General features: G+C 35.5%; 1 protein-coding gene, 1 non-coding gene and 1 pseudogene across 2 annotated transcripts; 2 read left to right on the forward strand and 1 right to left on the reverse strand.

Annotated features, from left to right (window-relative positions):
• The first annotated feature begins 7,659 nt into the window (after positions 1–7,659).
• LOC142517698 (uncharacterized) lies at positions 7,660–12,209 on the forward strand (annotated as a pseudogene).
• A 1,302-nt stretch (positions 12,210–13,511) lies between these two features.
• Positions 13,512–13,583, forward strand: TRNAG-UCC (transfer RNA glycine (anticodon UCC)). The gene has a single exon. It is a non-coding gene; the product is annotated as a tRNA-Gly (tRNA).
• Positions 13,584–14,179: 596 nt separating this feature from the next.
• Positions 14,180–16,452, reverse strand: LOC142519012 (reticulon-like protein B3). The gene is made up of 5 exons (XM_075621888.1): positions 16,150–16,452; positions 15,280–15,460; positions 15,062–15,203; positions 14,673–14,742; positions 14,180–14,583 (listed from the first exon to the last, which is right to left on the reverse strand). The coding sequence occupies exons 1-5, from the start codon at positions 16,337–16,339 to the stop codon at positions 14,414–14,416; spliced, it is 753 nt and encodes a 250-aa protein (XP_075478003.1). The 5' UTR covers positions 16,340–16,452; the 3' UTR covers positions 14,180–14,413.
• Positions 16,453–23,493: the final 7,041 nt, after the last annotated feature.

Here is a 23,493-nt window from a genome sequence, read left to right on the forward strand (position 1 = left end):
GTTACTTTTTGCTATCAGTGGTCATTTCCTCTCACATTAGGGAAATATCAAATTGCTCATTACTTAAAATATACGATATATCAAGAAAGGACGACGAGAAATGTACTATTGCATCAATGTCCATTTATTGAGCAATAATCGAACGTTGAATAGGAAGATGCAAGAAGTACCATAAATAGAGAATGTCAAGAAGATTTTCAAAAAACTGCAACTTTAACAACTATGAGATTTTACACACTTGAAGCTTTTTCTGAAAATATTTTTGAGCACTTATCACTCTGATATCAACTACTGGTAATCAGTTCTCGCATCAAATATCATTTATCAGATCATCGAGGATCATCAAGGGCTTCTGTCAAACTACTCGACCGTTTCTGTCTAGAACGTTTGAAAAATTGTCTGACAGTTTTAATTTTGGTTGTTAGACTGTGTGTCTCAATCGTTTGAGTTAACTAGGAGTTTCGACTTATCGAATAGATAAGTCCTTAGGTTGAATCGAATTGTTACAAAGAATTGTAAAACCAAAGTCTTCTATTGAAATCCTCCTTAAGTGGAATGTGTAACATAGGAGGTTGAGTCTTCGAACATCCATAAAATTCATGTGTCATTTTCTTCATTGCATTTTCTTATCTTGTTTATTTGTTATATTTGAGTATATAATATTCATAAGAATCATCAGACCATTTTCCGCATTATTTGTGGTCCGAACTTTTTTAAAAGTTGACAATATTAGGTCCTTTATAGCTAATCCTATTAAGACCGGTCACATTATTTGACAGTGTTTTATTGGAATTTAGAAGTTTCAAAGTTTGACAAACTGATTAATAACTGAACAGAAGACCTGAAATGAACAAGTAACTGAACTGAAAGAATATAATTGATATCAGAACTGAAGACTAGAAGTGATAATATTTGCAGAACTGATATAGCTAAATTGATTCAATTAAAACTGAATTAGGAACATTCAAATTGAAATGATATCAGTTAGAACTTATGTAGACCAGTTGAACTGATCAGTCGACCAGTTTTACTCTTGATCAATTAAACCACGTCATCGGTTGAAATTTGAATCTCAGCAGACAAACTGACAGTCCGTATCAAAGAAGAACAGATGAATAAAGAAGATTCAACATATATTAATCATTAAATGCATTCAATGTGACCGTTGTAATCGAAGATTATATATAGATGATGAGTTCAGTTTTGAAAAGGGTAAACGATTACGAACAACAATAACAACGAGAACAATCAGTCAGTTTTGATTCACTTTAGATTTATTCAGTTTGAAAATCGCAAATTATAGCTCATATTTTATTGATATATTTCTAGCATTCAAGCTACTCTTTCGAGCTATTCAGTTGTCAACTGAATAGTGAAAAGAAAGACTAAGAGTTTCAGTTTGGTATTGTTTAAATCCAACTGAAGTGGGTTATTACATTTCATTATAATTAATCAAAGTCTTTTAGTAATTCTTATACTTGAGATAGAAGTGGTGACGTAAGAAAATTTGAAGTATCTAATCATCCAAAAAAATCTTCGTATTCATCATTTTACTCATTCAGTTATGACAATATTCTTGCTCTAATATTCAATCTATCTTTCAGTTTATTTTCACACTATTATTCTTAGCTAACTGATCTATATAGCCATACAAGATTTCAGGATCAGTTCCTCAAACAACTGATTCATTTTTAAAAAGATTTCAAAAAGCCGAAATGTTCATTCAATCCTCCATTCTAAACACTTCACCCATATTAACCGATCCTAACATGTTTTTAGAAAAAAAATTAATTTATTTATCGACTCTCCTCTAAACACATCATCAATCCTAACAACTACCTTAAATTATATAGGATAATTCAACTTTAACAGCATGAACTCTTTTTCAGTTTGGCACATACTCGTGGCACTTGAGCAATTAGCATTTGATGAGGACTCAGCCATGGTAATGGATAAATAATACGCAAGATAAGATTCGTATCCTCTTGGGGCATATTATTCTGATTTAGGAGTACAATCATATATTAATTCTATTAATTTTATTTCTTAAGATGATGTGATTAATCAATCATTTGACGGAGACGAGACAATTTATCGTACCATCTCATGTGATTGAATATGTATAATTATTTGAACCACAAAAGTGATGATAGAGCAGAATTTACCCCATCCTCCGTTAATAAGAGTAGATATCTAATGCAATGTTTCGTAAATTTATACTTTGAGACAGATCGATCCTATTCATATCTACAGTAAAAAAATAATAATGATTTTGATAAAAATAATATTTTTCCATTCAAATCAGTATATATTAGAAAATATTTATTTATAGCACAATTAATAAAAAAAGATAATTTTAGATAAAAAATAATATTTTTGAAATAAAAGTAATCTTTTTCAGAGTCAAATATTTTTCACTCAAATCAGTATATATCACATCATATTTCTTCATAACATAACTAACAAAAAATTATATTTTTGTAATTAAAAATAATTTGGACATAAAAAAATAATATTTTAATTGGTCGGGTTAGCTCAAAAATCCGTCGAACAAATTTGATTCGTGCAACGGTCTCACGGAAGTTTTGTGCATTAATAACAACAAGTAAGATCAACCATATTGTAGAATAATTTACGTGTCATATTGTTTTTCCTTCTTGTCAGTGAGATGTTACAATCTTTGATATTACATCAATTGGAAGTCTAATTATCATTATCGGTCCTAACATGTGAGATTAATGATAGAATTCATACGAAAAAATAGAATTATACTGCTTCACAAATAGATAGATTTCTTTTCTTGTTTCATTTGTCTCAAATACATGGTCCAATTTCTACATTTAATTGCATTTTTTTTGTTATACCAATATGATCTTTCTAACTAATTTTTAGAAAACATGCAACTATTTTTCGAATGAATTAAATAAATATAAAATTGAAAGTTTGTATGTAAATTTGGTTTTTTTTAATGATTTTTAAAATTTGTGTGTAAAACAAATAAACTTAGTATTTGAGACCGATACAATAACAACTCAGGTTTCAAGTTATGTTGAAATTAATCTAGCGTGCCCCCGCTGATTATAAAAAGAAGAGGTCATCCTGTTTGGTTGATAATTATTTTAAAAAAAAATATTGATCAAATCAGTTTAACCGGTTCGATTTTGGTTTTGAATGTAAAAATCAGTTAAAATGATTTAACTAATATTATATATATCTATTCTATTTTATTAAAGTTGAAGATATGATAGTAACCACCTAAGAAAGACACCAACTTCTTCTTCAAACTTTCCCTTATATGATACTAATATTACACTTTTGTTTTTTGCTTTTTTAAAAAAAAAAAATTCAACACACTTTATTTCAACAATTCATATATCAATTTAATCCCTCCATAATTTGTCAAATTTCACTTTAGTTCATCGATAATGATAAAAAAATTGTACACACACGCACACGCATCACGTGTGTAGAGTAACTAATAATTATTATTGGACTGTGTTTTTTACAATTTTATTTATTTTTTGTATTGGACTTTAAACATATATAAAAAAACGATTGAGGAAAACAATAACTTCTTTATTAAATGCTTAATTCGTAACAGAATGAACGGAAGTGGGAAAAAATTCAATTAAATCCCTAATATTTTATAAAATCTCAATTTATTTTTTTCTTTGGACGTTTCTAAATTAGTATTTTATCTTTTAAAATATTTGCCCAATTTAGTCCTCCAAACATAAACATTTTAAAAAAAATTACCAAAATAATGCTTATTTGATTATTATTAGAAAATTCCTAGAAAATACCATGGAGCTGTTATAAGAGCTTATGTTTTTTTATTTAGACATATAAAAATATTATTATTATTAACTTGCTGAGTATGAGATATTTATCAAATTATAGATTCGAACATAAGTTTGAGATTTATTATTTGCGGTTTTGATTCCAATATTTTAGAATATTTAAAACAACGAAATCTAACAAATGTTAAAATTGATAGCCAACTGGTAACATGTTAGATTACTAAAATAAAATATGATTCAAAATAATAGATTCTTATAAATAGTTCTAGATTCATCTAAACTATCGGGAGATTTGAGAGAAATCCAAAAGACAATATATAATTATGACAATCAACTATATTATGTATCACAACAAATTGAAGATGTCTTTATGAAATAAAAAGAAATTATTGAAGCCATGAAAGAAATTCAAACAAGGATCCAAAGACTAGAAATCAACTCAATTATAGAAATAAGATTGCGGGAGGAAGATTACCACTCTCCTTTGGTAACAAGCCCTTATTACATATGTATCGGGCACTCGTTCCGAGATTGTGCCTCAAAACTTGCAAACGAGGGGAAGCTCACGTATGGTGGATGGCTCCGAGCAACTCCTCAAAGAGAATGGGCTAAGGCACGAAGATCCTCCCCCAGCAAAACCTCCGTCCAGGACAAGGAGACACGAAGCAGAGGATCGTTGGAAAAAATGAAAATAGCGGGAGTTACTCTGATTCGGCAGCAGGACAACATCCCCCGAGAATGAATATACTACAGGTCTGTGAGGAGCTACACAGTTTTGAAGAGATCCCAACTCGAGTGGTTAGTCCCGATAACTCTTCTCATCATAAGTCACAACCTAATACCTCTTTGCTCATTATGCCAACAGTGGATCAAGGAGATCGAATCCTGACAGAGCCGATTGATAAAGTGGCAAGGGTATACCAAAATAAACTATGTGAGATGGATAGCTTCATAACCCCTAAACCGACGTCCTTACCTCTGGTTAGTAATCAGAAGAAGTGGAAACGGCGAGCTCGTGAAAAGGGTACACATCTTCGACATCAGGAGAGTACCGAGATTGGGAGAGGCAAGGAGAAAGTGGGTGTGGGAGTCAGCCCTTCAAAGAAATGCACCTTTGATGAGTCCTTTACTAGCAGTGACATGATCAAAACGGTGGTGGTTGCCAAGCAACCCCGTCGATCTCCATGAGTTGCATTACTTGGAATGCTCGGGGGCTTGGGAACCAACGAGCATTCCGCTAACTAAAGCCCCTTGTCGCTGAAAAGAGCCCGTCCCTCCTTTTTCTCTATGAAACCAAAATGAGGGATTTCAAGTGTAGTTGGTGGAAGGAAGCTCTGGGTTTTGCTGGACTATTTGTGGTCAACTGTGAGGGGAGAAGTGGTGGTTTAATGCTTATGTGGAAGGACCCGGTTTGTGTAACTATTCATTTGTCATCTTCTGGGCATATTGATAGTACAATTCTACATGGGGTTAAGAAATGGCGCTTCACTGGATTCTATGGGAGTCCAGAGTCATGCAATAGGCATCTCTCCTGGACTCTCCTTCGTCGATTAAGTTTTTTACAAGAATTCATAGAAGTTCGGTGGCTCGTGGGAGGTGACTTCAATGAGATTTGCTTTGACAGGGAAAAGATGGGAGGTAACCCTCGGCCACTTTCTCAAACTAGAGCATTTCGAGAAGCTCTTGATGCATGTTCGCTCCAAGATCTTCATAGTGATGGTGAGTTTTATACATGGGTTAATCGGCGTTCTTCAAATCACCTTATTTTTGAAAGATTAGACAGGTATGTGGCTACTTTTGAATTGTGACTGTTATACCCAGCATTAAAAGTGCAGTCTCTAGACTTCTATCATTCGGATCACAGACCCATCCTTATTGAACTTGGTAGACCACAACTAGCTCTCATACGGAATTGCCCTATATTTCGATTCGAGAAACATTGGGCCACTGAAGCAGATTTCAGTGATGTGATGCATCGGGGTTGGGTTAAAAATAATCAGACTGTTTACCAAACCGGCTCAAGGATTGCAAGGAACATTTGAAAGCTTGGGCTGGCTCTCGCTTTGGTACAATCCCTCGGCAACTCCTGAATAAGCGCAAACAGTTGTCTCATCTACGAACTCATGGCCAGTGGCATAAATCAATAAGCCGAATAGGGGTGCTTGAACACGAAGTTGAGGAATTGGCTACTAAGGAGGAACTGTACTGGAAACAACGAAGCAGGGTTAACTGGCTTTCGCATGGGGATAGGAATTCTAAATACTTTCATGCTTGTGCGACAGCTAGAAGAACCCGAAACCATATCATGGGAATTGTCTCATCCCAGGGGGATTGGTGTACAGACATGAGTGGCATGGCTGAGATTGTTGAGAACTACTTTGCAAATCTGTTTAACTCTACTAATCCTACCACAGATGAAATGAATAAGATCCAGAATTATGTAAACGCAACAATTGATGATCAAATAAACTCAGTTCTTTGTGCCCCATTCTCGGCCGCTGAAGTGCGGAAGGCCTTATTTGACATGCACCCAGATAAAGCCCCAGGACCGGACGGTATGTCAGTTTTATTCTTTCAGAAATATTGGGATGTGATCGGGGAGGAAACAGCAGCGTCCATATTAAAAATACTCAATGATGGTGCATCTATTGAGGATTGGAATGCTACAATAGTTACACTGGTGCCGAAAATTCAGAATCCTATGACTATGAAGGACTTTTGTCCTATCAGCCTTTGCAATATCTGCTATACAATATTTGCCCGGAGTTTGACGAATAGGTTGAGTCATATACTAAACAAGATGGTTAATGAGTTCCAAAGTGCCTTCATCCCAGGTCGACTGATTTCTTACAATATTATTCTGGGCTTTGAAGCTTTACATTGGATCAAAGGCAGAAAAAAAGGCCAGAAAAGGTATGGTGCATTGAAACTTGATATGACCAAAGCCTACGATAGAGTGAAATGGGGCTTCCTTGAAGGTATGATGATAAGACTGGGTTTTTCCCCAATTTGGATGGAAAAAATTATGCGATGTGTGCGTACTGTAAGGTACTTTTTCTCTTTAAATGGTGATATTATTGGAAATGTTATCCCAAGCAGAGGCCTAAGACAGGAAGATCCTCTTTCTCCTTACTTATTTGTATTATGTGCACATGGATTATCTTGTGCTCTACTATCTCTTGAAGAGCGACGGTTATTAACTGGAGTTCGTATAGCATCATCATGTCCTGCCATTACTCACCTATTCTTTGCAAATGATAGCCTGCTTTTCTTCAGAGCGACAATGGAAGACTGCGAATCCATCAAGAACTGTCTTGTAACTTATGAGAGAGCTTCTGGGCAGCTTATTAACTTTGAGAAGTCATCTTTGTCCTTCAGCCCGAACACAGATGTACAATTAGCAGAAAACATTAAGTCTCGATTGGCCATTCCTATGGTGAAAGGTCATGAAATTTATCTAGGCCTCCCGATGTTCTCCGCTCGAAATAAGAAGCTGCAGTTCAAGTATTTGTTAGAGGGGGTAGTGCATAGAATTCAAGGGTGGGGCAACAAAACCTTTTCAGCAGGGGGAAAAGAGATTTTGATAAAATCGGTGCTACAATCAATCCCTACCTATGCTATGTCTTGTTTTCGTATTCTAAAATTGATCTATGAGGAGATAGAGCGTGTATGCTCGAACTTCTTGTGGGGAGCTGACGAGGAAAAGAAAAGGTTGCAGTGGACTTTCGTATTTATATAATAATAATTTTATTATTTTTTAAATGACTTATAATTTATATAATAATTTTTTTCTAAATCTGAGATTTTGACGTGGAATTTTGACGAACGGTATCACCACTCAAAGTAAAAAATATATATGCTATCATACGCTCTTTGTAGTTAACATGCGCTTTCTTGTCAGTATCCGTTATCTCGGAGGTCGATAAATTCCCCAGGGCACTTTCGTAAGTTGGCGGCGCTCACGAAGCCCTAGATTCACGGTCCACCGCTACCGCCGCCGTCTCTCTAAATCATGTACGTATCTCGCTAGGTGTGTTTGATGATGCGTTGAATTGCTGATCGAATTCAAGTGATATTCACCCGTGAATTAGGTGTTTTCGACTTCATCATCATAAGCTTCCAAATTCTTTGAGATGAATTTTTTAGATTGAGCTTTGAATCTATGTTCATGTAATTTCTTAGTTTTGGTGCAGGCAATTTTTTGTGTGGTGATTTGAGCTGATTCTGTTTTGACTATTTGGGCCAGTTTATTGAATTTAGAACAAGAAATTATTTTGATCACTCAATATTTACTTTGTTGGTAATTTCTTCTGCTATATATTCGAGTGACTCTTATCAGACCTAGTGCTGTGTGTTACGTATGTTAAGAGTCAGTAGATAAGCCTCTGGCCGTGTATTCTTTTTGCGGCATGTTTCTTATCTCCCTATTAGTTTCTTGAATAATCGATTTCCTAATTTAAGCTGAATAGTTTCTCTCCTTTGTTTTCTTATTGACGAAGAGACTCGGAAACAGTGGAAAAAAATGATCGGGGAATATGAGTTATTGCTTTGTTTTTTAGTTCTGTTTATACTTTATACACTTGCCGTTTGTTTGTTTGATTGATTGTTTGGTTGTTTGAGGTGTGAGGAAGAGATCTAAGAGTAATGGTATGATTTTTATTTTGGCATGCTTTTGTTTTTACTGATTAGCCTCAAATTTCCTCAAGTTTATTGTTTTTGAAAAAAAATTTGATTTCTTGCATATCCCGTCTGTAAAATGTCAATGCCTTAGCTATTGATGTGAATCTACTTCTTATACTATGAAAGAAGTTTAATGATAAATTTATCAGTCGTCAAAAATTTTGATTTTCTCTCTTACCTTAAATTTGTACCAACTACTGGCAGGATCGACAGTATATTTTCGACGGATGGCGCTCTTTTGTCACCGGCTCCTTTAAATTTATCCACCCGATAATAGAATATAAGCACTAAATTTTCTGAGTTATAAAACTTTGTTGTTCTTGATCATTTTATCCTCATCGAACTTTGCAGATCTTTTTAAAGCTCACTCTTGTTGGGAATTTGTGTAGTGGAATGACTTCCCTTTAGTTATAGTTGGTGATTTATAAAATAATGTGCTGGAAAGTGAAAATTAAATTTGCTTTTACAGTGTGTTTGGATGCTTAAAAATTGGATTTGGATTTGGATTTGGAATTGGATTTGAAAATTCATGGATTTAGAATTTCATTTTGTGTTTGTTTGAAATTTAAAAATTATATTTATAATTTATTTCTTGTTTGAAATAAAAAATTGAATTTGAAATTTAAAATTTTACTAAAATAACTTTAATTATCTTTTACATAAATCATTTAAAACATATTATTCACATTATTAAAAAATTAAAATTAATTTTATCATATATTTCTCTATACCATTTCAATTATATATTTGTGATATATAAACTACATAAACTTTTATATAACTAATTAACTACTGTTAATGAACACAAAATGAATTGTTAAAATAAAATAATTAAACATAACGTCTAAATATTCAAATTTAAATTTTACGAAATAAATTTTTTAAAATTAAATATTCAATCATATCCTAATTTTATAAATAGAAAAATAAAATATTATTGAATAATGAATTGTTCAATATTCATGACAACTATAAGAATATATCTCAAGAATCAAATATGCAAAATAAAAAATAAATAAATTTGTCATTTAATCCAACCCTGACATATAAAGATGGTAGAAGGATAATAATTAAAAAAATTTGTTATGGATATTTTTTTAGGTTTATTCAAATCCAAATCCCATCAAATCTAACCAGTTTTGAAAATATTTGTTTATAAACAATGAAATCAAGTCAAATCCCTTAAAATTCAATTCCATTTTTAAAATCTAACTAACCAAACGGTTAAAACCAGGATTTACAAATCCGAATCCTCACAAATCCCTCCAAATCTTTGTTTCCAAACATAGAGTTAGTGTTTTCTTTTGGTTGATATTGTGTCTCTACCCTTACGCAGGATGGTCTACTGCCAGATTGTTTTGGAACACTTGAATTCTTGTGAAGGTATCATGTGTTGCTACTGCTAATTAGGGATACTCCTGACCACCTTTAACTTCCAATGGATCGACGTGACACTTCAGGATTTGTGAGTGGGGGATTGGTGTACTCTTTTAGAGACATCTAACCCCTAGTATTGTAGCTAATAACTTAAACCCCGGAAGTCAGGCTGACTGTTATATGAGACTTGCATCATTAGCTACTTGTTCATGGATTCCAGACCGCACAATCTGAGTTTTGCTGCTAATCCCACTCCAATTGCGTTCAAGAATCTGTTTAACTCCATTCAAATGAAAGGAGATGGAACTGAAGTTGTGTGTGAGGCAGATATAACATTACAACTTGTTTCGCCTAGTTTTGAAAGCCCCTTTGCTTCTGTAAAAGGAGTCAAACGAAAGTGGAGTTTAGTAGATGGTCTTGCTAATCAACAAGTTGAAGCTTCTCTAGATCTCAACCTTTGCAATTCGTCAAGCTCATCTGACAGCAAGGAGAGTACAGTTACTGCATGCACCCTAATGTCTTCAGCCAAGGAAAGTGAAGAAGAATCATCGATGATGCTAGATTTGAACTTCACCCTTCATCTTGGTGGCGAGAAATCATCAGGCCCTGAGAAATCAGGCAGCTATAATTTGAAGTCCCTGGATATGTTTCCCGATGTTGATCTGCAGTTGAGCCTTTCTAGCTTGGCAGTTGTGTCTGATATTGCAGCTTCCCAACCAAGCTCCAGTGCCCCAAGGGAAGTTACTAAAATGTTTGCCAGTACTGGAGATTTGAACACTGATGAAGGATCAACAGGAACTCCCCCTTTCCTGTCGCCGGTGAACATGGAAGACCTTAACTATCCGAACCAGGCTCTGGTGGGAAGGAAGCAAAAATTGGCATCTCCTGATCTTTCCTCGAGTATAATGACAGCACCAAAAAGTTCAGTCACCTGTACTTCCGGGATTTTACAGTCGCGACAGCAGCGTAATAGCGTTAATAAACAGTGTAAAGCTGAGGGATGTTTGAAGGGAGCAAGAGGTGCTTCTGGTCATTGTATTGCTCATGGTGGTGGTCGCAGGTGTCAGCGTCCTGACTGCTGGAAGGGAGCTGAAGGCCGGACTGCCTTCTGCAAGGCTCATGGTGGTGGTCGACGCTGTGAGTTTTTAGGTTGTACAAAGAGTGCAGAAGGACGTACTGATTTCTGCATCGCCCATGGCGGTGGCCGGCGTTGCACTGGTGATAACTGCACCAGAGCTGCCAGAGGAAAGTCGGGACTGTGCATCCGCCATGGTGGTGGCAAGAGATGCCAGAAAGAGAATTGCACAAAGAGTGCAGAAGGTCTTTCTGGTCTCTGCATCTCACATGGAGGTGGTCGCCGATGTCAGCATCCTGAATGTGACAAAGGTGCTCAAGGAAGCACATTGTTTTGCAAGGGACATGGTGGTGGCAAACGCTGCACACATCCAGGGTGCAACAAGGGTGCAGAAGGAAGCACCTCTTTCTGCAAGGGTCATGGGGGAGGCAAACGTTGCTCCTTCCAAGGAGGTGGACCCTGTCCAAAGAGTGTGCATGGAGGGACTCTTTTCTGTGTTGCGCATGGAGGTGGAAAGAGATGTGCTGTAACTGAGTGCACAAGGAGTGCCAGGGGACGAACCAACTTTTGTGTCCGTCACGGTGGAGGCAAGAGATGTAAAATTGTGGGGTGTGGAAAAAGTGCTCAGGGCAGCACTGATTTCTGCAAGTCCCATGGTGAAGGGAAAAGATGTTCCTGGGGCCACCTTAACTCTGAATTTGGCGACGGAGTAAGTTCCTTGTGACTCATTCATTAGGGGGAAGACTGGACTATGTGCAGCTCACAGTGCTCTGGTTCAGGACAAAAGGGTTCATGGTGGTGGTGCAACTGTACGAACCGTTCAGGATTCTAAGGCCAATCATCCTGCTAAGTTGAAACGTGTCATGATTGAGCATACATCTGCTGACATAACAATGATGGAGAATAGTATATTGACTTCCAACCGCGGTTGGAATTATTTTGATTTCCAGTCAACTCCTCCATCTGTTGCAAGCTACCAATTGTCGAGCCCATCCGCAGAAGGAAGGGTGCATGGAGGGAATCTAGTGGCATCACATACTAGCAATCTTGGTTTCAACTTTATTAGAAGCAGAGACATAACTGGTCCATCAGAACCAGCTAAATCTTCCATCAGACATCAAACCTGGATGTAATTTTTTATTGTTGCATTTTCTGTGTTTGTTATTGTTTTGATCATAAAAACTCCCTCTCTTCGTGTGAGAATAAGGGAAAATAATGTGTGATATCTGTACAATTTAAGTGTGCCTCTCTTCATGTAAATAGTTCATCTTTGTTCAGTCTCGTTTTTCCGGCTCATGTGCTATCAAAGATGGATGCTGTTGTGAGAATAAAACATGAGCTTGCCATGTTGTTGGAACTTTATAATTATGCCTTCTGCTATTCTTATTTTCACATTCTGTGTGAGTGTCTGTGTATCTTTAGTACATTACATTATTCTCTGTATCTGAATGGAGTAAATCTCCCTTTGTTTTCAAATTTTGATAACACATGTGGCTCAAAACATGTACAAACTACAAACGAGGGTGTGCGTGTTCAAGATTTGAAAGCATGAGATCGTGTTTGGTTTAAAACACGGGAGGCAATGGATCATTTTTCAAATAATGAGGTTTTAGCAATTTTGGGATTTTACCGAGACGGTATCTGCAATTAACTCTAAATATACTTTAAGCCGTTGGGAAGTCCTATTCTCCATTAAACTAATCAAATTATGAGTTGTATTCAGAATCTGTTTAAATCTTCGTTTCGGTCCCTTCGCTAAAAAAAGGGAGAATCTATGCTCGCCATGAAATTAATGCACTCACCCCCCATGTTACAAAAACACTTGCCAGGGTGCATGGGAACCATTAAATCAGCTCAAGTTCGTAAAGATGTTTCATCATTGAAAGCTTTATAATAGTGGATAGATAGCACTTTGAGCTTAAACTATTAGTGATGAAATGTTTGTGTTCTTTACTATATATATATATATATATATTGTGGAGTGATATGATCCTTTAAAAATACAAAATTCTAGATAAACTAAATAAATATTTTAGAATTTTAAAAATTTTGTAAAGTGGGTTACGTTAATTAACTCTCTCAAATTTAATAATATAGTAAATACATATTATAGAGTAGGTATCCTGTGATATATGTTGATTTTGTCCATATCTATAGTGAAAAGTCATATTTTTGAAATAGGACAAGAGGCTTTTATCACAAAATTGACAAATAACATAGTTTCATTATAGTTTTTTTTGTAGAATATATATGTATGTGTGAACTTGTCTTAATTGTTATAGCTTTTTTTTTATTTTTTTTTATTTTTTGATGACTAGAGAACTCGCATTCGTTATTTTTCGATATATATACTTAGTAGACCTTTGGACTAACGCTTGATAAAGCTTCGAGTTAATGCAGCACCATACAAACTATGATTTCTACTTATTTGCTCCAATATATTCATTATTGTGTATGATAACACACTGTTACTAGATTTAGATTATCCTTCTCAAATAGCGACCCCTCTCAATTCGACGTAGTTAATCAAACAGTTAAAAACTAAAAATAATATTATAGTGAGAGGCCATTACACTGAAGCGTTTGTAGTCCAACGGTTAGGATAATTGCCTTCCAAGCAATAGACCCGGGTTCGACTCCCGGCAAACGCATGTCCTTTTTAATTAAGCCTTTATACCCTCACACCATATGGTATGAAAATGGAGTTTTCCAGGTTATCCGCCGATCCTTTTTTCATCAACATTACACCACAGTTCACAAACCATTTTCATCCTCAAAACCCCAGCCACTCTGATAAGGCAGTCCGCCGGTTTCATCGAAACGGCGCCTATGAATAGGTCCTCATGATCTACACAGTTTTCAAATGATGAAATAATACTTTGATGTAGATGATTTAGCCCTTCATAATATATGCAGTATCAAGGTAGATGCCCGCATCCCCGTCCGTGGTTTTTTTTTTACCCATCACGGGTTTTCCATGTAAATTTGCGTATACTGTTACATAATCGAATATTTATCCGTAACATGATTTGGGATTTGATGCTTTCACAAACCCAGAAATTTAGATGTTTACTTACATCAATAAACCAGCACATTATTCTGCCACAACCAGTCAAGCTGGCGAAGTTTCCTCCTTTTTTCACGAACGTTTTTACTATGTGAATAATATTTCGATGGAAAATGGAATATAATGTAAATTTAAACGCACAAATATTATGAAACCGACATAAAAAACATGAACAAAATGTAATAAAACTCTAAACCATGCCAAGTATAATCAACCACAGAAATTCACCCCACTTTGAATATCCATTCTATGTAACATTCCAAATTTCATTCTGACAAGGAACTTAGAATCCTAAACGAAAGTAATAGCATTATCATCCAAACATATGTAAACATCATCGACACCCTCACGAAACCCAAGTAGCAAATGAACATGTCAAACCTACACAAAATAAGTTAATGACATGCACTCAACTCAAGCCGCCTTCTTGTCTTTCAATGGTCCTCTTGGGATCTTGCTCAGAACTTTAGCATCGAATACTGCATACATTCTCTTGAGTTCGGCATTTGCCTTCTCAGCAAAAGAGTCCACCTGGCGTTCGTACTTCTCGTACAACACAGGCACAATGAACATCGACACAACAACTGTTTATAAAACAAAGATTGAGTTAGAAAATCATCAGTTTGATAAATAATGACGATTTAGTTAACATCATATTGATTTTGAGAAATACTTATGTATAGTAGGGTCAAGAAATCACAGCAACTTCCAACGGATGACGTTACCCACAAACCAGCAATCACCTGCTTAGTAACAGCATTCAAAGTAGAAGAATTGAGTTCAAAATGGAACAAAGATGTACAACATGAATTACTACATCGTACCACTCGGTTTCACTCATTGCCATACACTTGTAGTTTAGAGGATAAAAGAAACCAGAGACTGAAATTTGTTTTAATCATGCGAGTTATATTTAGAAACTTGCAAGGAATGACAGTGGCTAGATCTTCAGTAACAGATCCATTTACAGCTAAATTGAATTTTGGAAAACGATAAAAGAATTTATTTTGTTAGTCACTATACAAAGGAACCAATCAATTTCCAAGTGAAGGAACGACGTACCAAGAGAAACTTCTTCAAATCCCTCCCCATCGTAATGTCCCTGAGAACAGCAAATGCCCGATTGATCTCGACCCTCAGATCAGATGCAAATCGCATCATCAGATCTTCAGTAATCTCGATTTTTGGGATGTGTGGAGGAGACCTAAACAAGAAGTAGAACACCAATCATTAAGATCCCATTTATGCAAGAATACAAAGCAAGTAGATAGACATCTTACTTATTGATAAAAGTGGTAGCATTTGACCACAAGAACAAGAGAGCCAAAACAAGAATCAAACTGTGGCAGACCAATGTGAGCAAATGGTATTCAATGACATCGAACAAAACCCAGATCGCAGTCGCCCCACCAAGCACTCCCGCCGAGAGTTTCTTGTCCCTCCATAGGAACAAGTCAGCAGCTAAGAATCAAGAACATTAAAGATTCAATTCAGATACAAAGTTCAGCTTAATATTTCAAGGAAGTTTCATTTTTTTTTACACGTTTAGCTTCAAATATCTGAACTGATCAATCAAATCTAAATGAGTAACGTTCCTAGAGTTCATTCAAAATCTCGAGTGGAATTCCACTTGAAGGCTTTATCCGTACACACGAAATTATAAAATTAATCAGCACCGTCTTTTCAATTTCACAAACTAGATCTGGATCCCAACAACAGGAATAAGAACCCCAAAAAAAAAAAAAAGCAGAGATGAAAACTAATCAAAGTTTGCAAAATGAAAACGAACTTAAAAGGGTCCTTGAAAAGCTTAATTCCCCTCATCAAACACGGTCATCAATTCAAAATCTTGATAAAAATAAAAAATTTCAACAACAAAATCTTGAATAAAAAATATAAAATTTCACAACATTAAAGACCACCCAAAAATGAAAGAACACAGATATTTCACAAACTTCACAGGTTCAATATTTCAGAAATTAAAGTCACCCCAAAACCCAGATTTGACAAGTTTCTACAATTTTTTAGAATGCATAATATAGCAATTTTTTTCAAAAATATACATATATCTATCTATACACACACAAACGAGCAAAACTAACTAAAACTTTAAATAGAATTTTTCCTTTTTCCTCACTATTCTGACTCACGTTTTCCGCCGCCGAAGACTTTGTGGACAGGCTTCTCCCTCCCAAAGAGACGGTACACCTTATCTTTAAACGCCTCCGGCTTCTCACACTCAGAATCAGATGACGAAGAAGAATCGTCGCCGTGGAATTTTTCGGCAATCTTTTCCACAAAAGATCCCTCCTTCTCCTCTTCCTTGATATGATCCGCCATCAGCAGAGGTACAGATACAGCGAAGTGAATCTATAGATTTATACGAAAGTGTGTGTCGAGGATTCGAGCAACAGTGAACTGAATGAATCTTGAAATGTGGACCGGATTCTGTCAAGGGACGGACCTTTATGTGCAAGGTGGGGTTGGAAAGGAAGGTCGAATCATGGCCGTTGATTTGTGTGGGCCAGTGAATGACCGGCCGGATGTGTTGGGATTATGTTTTTAATTAATTTTCTTGATGGGTAAGTTAACTTAAGGTGGATGTCTGTTGAAATGGAAACTACTAGAAGAACTAAGGCCTAAGGGACACGTATGTCTTTTTATCATATTATATTATACACAAAAATAAAATTGTTTTATTTATTAAAAATAAGAGTTGAAATTATCGAACGTTGAAAATAAAAATTATAAATATTAAAAATCAGTGTGTGATGATATATGTAATGATTTATTATTTTTGGATTATTTTTAAAGAAATTATATAAATAGATCTCTCAATTTGTGAAGAAAACACACAATTGAGTAGACAAAGTTTTATAATATGTGTGGTTTAATATATTTTATGAGTTTGAGATTTTTACTTTTTAAATGTAAGTTTTCATTTTTAACATTTTTCTTATATTTGAGGATGAGTTTTATGCAGGTTTAAAAATGAGATCTTTATTCCATGTCGAGTGTCGATATAACTAGATCGGGACAAATGCAATTTGTATCTATTACTATTCATCAATGAAGAGATTCTTAGAATAACAAAATTTAGTCTTATGGTTAACCATTTTTGTCACGCTCAGTATCCAAATCTGTTAAGATTAGTAGAAGTATTTAAACGGAGTTGAATAAACACCTAACAAATTTATCTTCAATAAGTTGAATATAGTGATTTCAACTGGTGTTAACAGTTACAACAATATCTCAACCTTCAAAGTTCAGTAGGGAACTTTAAATATAATTGCGGAATAATTCCAACAGAAATTTGTGAACCAAACTAAATATCAGTAGATTTCAGACAATGAACAAGAAATAATATAGTGTGTAAAGTAAATAACACAATTATTGTTTCTAGATGTTTGAATGTTGAATCCTTCTACGTCTCCTCTTCTTTCGTTTTCAGAATATATTCACTGAATACTTTGGTTTTATAACTTCTGCAAACACCAACTTCAATAGGGTTTACACACTGCTTACTGAAACTCTTAGCAACAACTTCTAAACAAAATTTTGTTCTACCTCTGAACATAAAGAATTTTTTTGTCAATTACAAAAACTCACACAAATTTACAATATAAACTTTAAAACATATGCGAGTATAAGCTTAGCAAAAATGATCTTTGAATGAATATGGTATTGCTTTATGCATGTGCTTGAGTATTTATCAGTAAAGCTTAGATTCTTTGAATAACATATAGTTGAATAATTGAGCGCATAGAGAGTTTGTTGAATTTTGAGATGTCTTTTTATAAATGATTTACAACGTTCGGATTTGAAATGCTATAATTCAGTCGTACCAGGATCCAAAACAAAAAAGTACTAGATTCCACATGTTATTCGTCGTATTCCAAAAATAGTACACAACAATTATTGTGTGTGACACTAACATTCAACGACGAGAATGTTTTAGTTTGTATTCTCTGAACATTATCTGGATAAGTAGATTTGTTTATCAAATATCTTTATAGAAAAAGAAGAAAATATGATATTGATATTTGGATGTTTGTACAACTCAGTAGACCGTGAGAAAGTCTGATCGTTCAACAAATATTATCTTTCTGACTTCGGTAAAACGTGTAGGAAATGACGACGGTCATTGCCTACATCTTTTGACAAAACTTGCGTACGCCGCATCAATTTTATAAAATTGAGACGCGCATGCGCCTTTTCTTTTGATAATAAGACTCCCGATAAACTCATTGATGATATGAGAAATGCCGATAAATACCGTGATTGAGGTCCCTAAGCACACACCTCATAAGAAAAATATACACCATCTACAGAGTGTGTTGAGTGTTTAGAAGACATCAATCGGAGGAAAATCAGAGAAATTAAAAATTTTCTATGGCCGGAGGTAATGCTCGATCTATTTCCGCATATTGTTTATCATGTTCATATATACGTAGAAACATGATTTTTTGAGAAAAATTCTGACATTTGGTATCAGAGCCGTGATACCTCTGCCTTGAAAATATTTGTTTTTATTTTCTAAAATCGAATATTATGAAATTTTGAAAAAATATATTTAAGGTTTACGTAAGAAACTTGAAGTTTGAAGGTCAGACGTAATATAATATTAAGAAACTTACCTGAGAATTTTGTTCTTGATTACACCTTGAAGTTCTTCTTTGAAGTCTTGAAGACGATAATTGATTCTTGAATTTTTTATATGAAATGAGAAATTTTTTTGAAAAGCAAATCTTTTGGAAGGAAAAGTTGCAGGAGAACACTTTCTGAGAGTACGAATAAGGTAGTAAATGAGACATTGAAGAAGAAGCTTCAAATAATGCATTCTATATCGAATTGTGTAGCCATTTAATGATTATTCTGATAAGCCACGTGAAATTAATGGAGATGACTCACTTAAAAGAAAACTGTTGAGGATCGGGTTGAGTTTAGAAGGGGGGGTTGAATAAACTCAATGGTCAACTTATTAAATTCTTTCGAATGATGTGCTAAAATCCTGTTAGAGATTTTAACGATTCTTGTTCAAGTATAAAGACCAGCAGATCACAAGATAATGTGCGAAAAACGATCCGTTGGTTAGTGGGTGAAAAATAATAAAGCCGAAAAGCAGTAGATAGCACAAGGTTTGTTTCTGGAAGTTCGAAGATGAATCTTCTACGTCTCCCCTTCTTCTGTTTCCAGAAGGTATCACTAAAAGACTTTGGTGAATACAGCACAACAATTGTACACACCCACTTCAACAGGACTTACCCTTCGCATATTGAAACTCTTAGCTTTACAACTCAACTTCTTGAATGATATTAAGTTCTGGAAAAGACTCTTTTCCAGTTACAAATTCTTCTATCAATGAAATAGTGAAGTGAATAGCTTGAGAAGATATAACGAAAAATAGCTAGCACAATATGATCTCAATGATCAAGAGTATGCAATGAAGCGTGAGCTGCTTTTTTAGTGTTTGAGCTCTTTAGATAACTGAAAGTTCTAACAATGCCCGAATGATGTTTTTCAATTCAGATTTTTGTTCAATGCTACATGTTACTTCACGAAATCCTTCATCTCCATATATAGGCTCTATTCAACGTTCAAAAACTGAACGGTTCTTTTCTTTTTGGTGGTTCAGCTTTATTGCTTAAAATGGACCCTGCAGAATACATCAAAAGTAATCAGTCGCAGTTCATACCAAAAATGGTATACCGTCTTAAATGTTCTTGTATAGCATTTAATGGCATTTAATGAAGCAATAAATGCTGGTATCACGTTAATAGATCAACGGTAATATTTAGAGATTTTGAGATACGCAAGATTCTGTTAGTGTATATTTCGAATTTTGTATCCTTCTAGTTCTGGTTTTAGCTAAGAAACAGTACTTGACAAGTGCGACAAGTGCTTCTGTTTTTCTGCTATTTTACATCTACTGGTTTTGTACTAAGTCAGCATCTACTGGTTTTTACTAGCATCTCCACTTTTACTAGCATCTCCACAACAAATTTAAGTCTAACAATTTCCCCCTTCGTGGTGATGCCAAAACCTAGATGTTCCTTAGACGTTAAGATGAATAGATAAAACAGATTACGAAGCAGATAAAAACAGTTATTATCCAGAAAAATCACGTAAAGCACAAATTAGTTAAGACAAGAAAATAAAACTAATTTGTTCCAATATCTCTGAAAGTAGCTTCATCTGGATTTAGATCCCTTCCAGAAGAATGAGGTCTGCTGCTACTCGCTCCAGTTCTATCTCCAGTTCTATCTTCTTCCCCTTTTTTGGCATCATCGGCAATGACCCTAGCAATTAAGTCATCCATTCGCCCAGATAAATTGTGAATTCCATTTGTCAGCATCTCCAGATAAGGAGTCTGATTAGAAACTCGATCATTAATAGCAGTGAGAGTTTGAGATTGAGAATCAATCTTGGCATCCATCAGGTCCATGGTGGTGGAGATTGATCGAAACTTTTCATCATGCTCGGTTATCCTGGTAAATATATCAGATTGAGCAAGCGCGATCTGACTGGAACTTTTGGATATGGCCTGTCGAAAGACGATGGTCTCAGCATGCATTTTACTCAGAGATTCCGCAGTGTTCTGTATTTCCTTAGACATGCGTTCTCGGAAGAATTGAGCATCATGAAATTCGGCGGCATTTTCATAAGATATCCGCTTGACAAAGTCTGAAAGATTTACAAGATCCCTTTGAAGAGCATCAATTTGGAATTCTAGATCAAATGGTTCCATAGCTAGGGAAGGAGTCCTTGCTTGCAATCTTTGTTTAATTTCCTCCATTCGGGCAATGCGCTCAGGAGACTGCAAAGAAGGAATAATAAGAGCAGTAGATTGTGCAACTTCTGCTTGAGTGATAACAGCTGGTTCTGGTTCAGCAGAAGGTACTTCTGAAGCAGTAGATTGATCTGTTGGCCCTTCGTCTGGTTGCTGCAAAACAGCAGCAGGTACAGATACAGCTTGTGGCTCAACAACAGAGGGTGAAGTATGCAACAAAGTTGCCATTTCAGCTTGATGAGCTTCTGAAAAATGCTCAAGCTCTGGAAGAGACGATGAAGCAGTAGTCATAACAGTAGCACTGGCAGCAGCAGTTGCAGTAGCAGTAACAGATTCTGGAGAAGGATCAGTAGTAGTAGGAATAGCTTGAAGCAATTCATCTTGTGCTGTTTGGGTCGGCAGAATCGATTCGATTACCTCATCAACCGATGATAGCTTGATATGGGATGTTTCATATATATATCTACTGTAGTCAAGACTTTCTCGAGCTTTGGTGCCTGATTTTCATCTATAAATATGAACATGGGGTAAACCAGATAATCATTCTTTAAGAGAAATGGCAAGAGATAATAGTCCTGATTTGGCTGATGAGTTTATGAGGGAGGTGACCGCTGCAAGAAAGAAAGCAATAGAAGACAAAGTGATGAAGAAGACACTTGCTACCTGGACTAAAATCCAGGAGCTTAAGTCCTCCTTCGAGAGTGGGCGAGCATCTTCCACCAAGGAGTTGTTAATAGTGAAGAAATATTATCGACGTCTCTATAGTGCTGATAGTGCAGACGTCGTCTCTGATGATGACGTCTACCTTCTCATGCTCTTAAAGGAGCAAAAGACTCTGAAAAAGATTGCTTTTTCAGAGGAGTTTCTACATACCTCCACCGGAGAACTGACCACTTGGTTGGCATTCTGGAGGGAGTACGTTAAAAAAGAAGTGAGAAATGTACGCCCCGCTTCTATTATTTTTAATGAAATTTTATGTCTACTGATTATTTCTATCGTTCAACTTTTACCTTCTGCAAAATTAAAAACTGAATAATCACAGAGGAAAAGTTAAGCCATAATATCAGATGATGATAAATAATCAAGTTAAATCTATTAATCCAAGTTTATTTCGAAAGTAAGAAAACTTATAATCAGGCAGAGGTTTTGTAAAAATGTCTGCTGCTTGCTGATCAGTAGGAATGTATTCCAGACGAATGTTCTTCTTTTGCACATGATCTCTGATAAAATGATGTCTGATATCAATGTGCTTAGTTCTGGAATGGAGTACTGGATTATGTGATATAGCAATTGCACTGGTATTGTCACAAAATATTGGTGATTCAGAGGCTTGAACTCCATAGTCTTTGAGTTGTTGCTGTATCCAAAGTATTTGAGAACAACAGCTTCCAGAACAAGATATTCAGCTTCTGCAGTAGACGTGGCTATGGAAGTCTGCTTTTTGCTAAACCAGGAGATCAACCTATCACCAAGAAATTGACAAAAACCACTTGTGCTTTTTCTATCCAGTTTACATCCTGCATAATCAGCATCTGAGTATCCAATAAGATTAAACGACGAGTCCTTGGGATACCAGAGGCCTACATTTTGAGTACCCTTAAGATATTTTAAAATTCTTTTACCAGCAATGTAATGTGATTGTTTAGGGTTTGATTGAAATCTAACACAAATGCAAACAGCAAACATGATATCTGGTCTACTGGCAGTAAGGTATAACAATGAACCAATCAAACCACGATACTGAGTTACCTGTACTGAAATTCCCCCTTCATCTTTATCAAGTTTAGTAGATGAGCTCATAGGAGTGGAAGCAGCAGCACATGCTTCCATCCCAAACTTTTTCAGTAGTTCCTTTGTATACTTAGTTTGGTTTATGAAGATTCCAGTATCAAGTTGCTTGATTTGAAGTCCTAAGAAAAATGTTAATTCTCCCATCATGCTCATCTCGAACTGGTCCTGCATTAACTTAGCAAACTTTGCACATAATTTGGGGTTAGTTGACCCAAATATGATATCATCAACATAAATCTGAACTAACAATATGTGTTTGTTTTTGGCTAAGGTAAACAAAGTCTTATCTACAGTACCAACGGTGAAACCATGATTAATGAGAAATTGTGAAAGTGTGTCGTACCAAGCCCTAGGTGCTTGTTTCAGACCATACAATGCTTTATATAATTTAAAAACATGATTTGGTAACAAATGATTAGAAAAACCTGGAGGCTGTTCAACATAGACTTCCTCTTGTAGTAGACCATTAAGAAACGCACTCTTTACATCCATTTGATATACTTTGAAGTTTTTGAAAGCAGCAAAGGCTAAGAATATTCTGATAGCTTCGAGCCTTGCTACTGGTGCAAAGGTTTCATCATAGTCTATTCCTTCTTCTTGTCTGAATCCTTGTGCAACCAGTCTTGCTTTGTTTCTTACAACTGTTCCTTCCTTATTTAGTTTGTTTCTGAATACCCACCGAGTTCCAATGACAGCTTGGTGAGAACGTCTAGGTACTAGAAACCAAACTTTATTTCTCTCATATTGATTCAGCTCTTCTTGCATAGCTTCTATCCAACTGGGATCCAGAAGAGCTTCTTCAATCTTCTTTGGTTCATCTTGAGAAATAAAAGCAGCATGCATGTATTCATTTATCATCTGTCTTCTAGTCCTTAGTGGAGCTGCTGGATTTCCAATTACCAAAGATGGAGGA

The sequence above is a fragment of the Primulina tabacum genome, chromosome 11 (assembly GCF_025594145.1).
Source record: "Primulina tabacum isolate GXHZ01 chromosome 11, ASM2559414v2, whole genome shotgun sequence".
Taxonomy (NCBI): domain Eukaryota; kingdom Viridiplantae; phylum Streptophyta; class Magnoliopsida; order Lamiales; family Gesneriaceae; genus Primulina; species Primulina tabacum.

Excerpts from the sequence above, each read along its gene's own strand:
- LOC142519012 (XM_075621888.1), bottom strand. The coding sequence starts at position 16,339 with ATGGCGGATCATATCAAGGAAGAGGAGAAGGAGGGATCTTTTGTGGAA. Across the intron at positions 15,461-16,149 it reads AGTCTTCGGCGGCGGAAAAC|CTGCTGACTTGTTCCTATGG; the intron begins GTGAGTCAGAAT and ends CTTGATTCTTAG. Across the intron at positions 14,743-15,061 it reads ATTTGAAGAAGTTTCTCTTG|GTGATTGCTGGTTTGTGGGT; the intron begins GTACGTCGTTCC and ends GTTACTAAGCAG.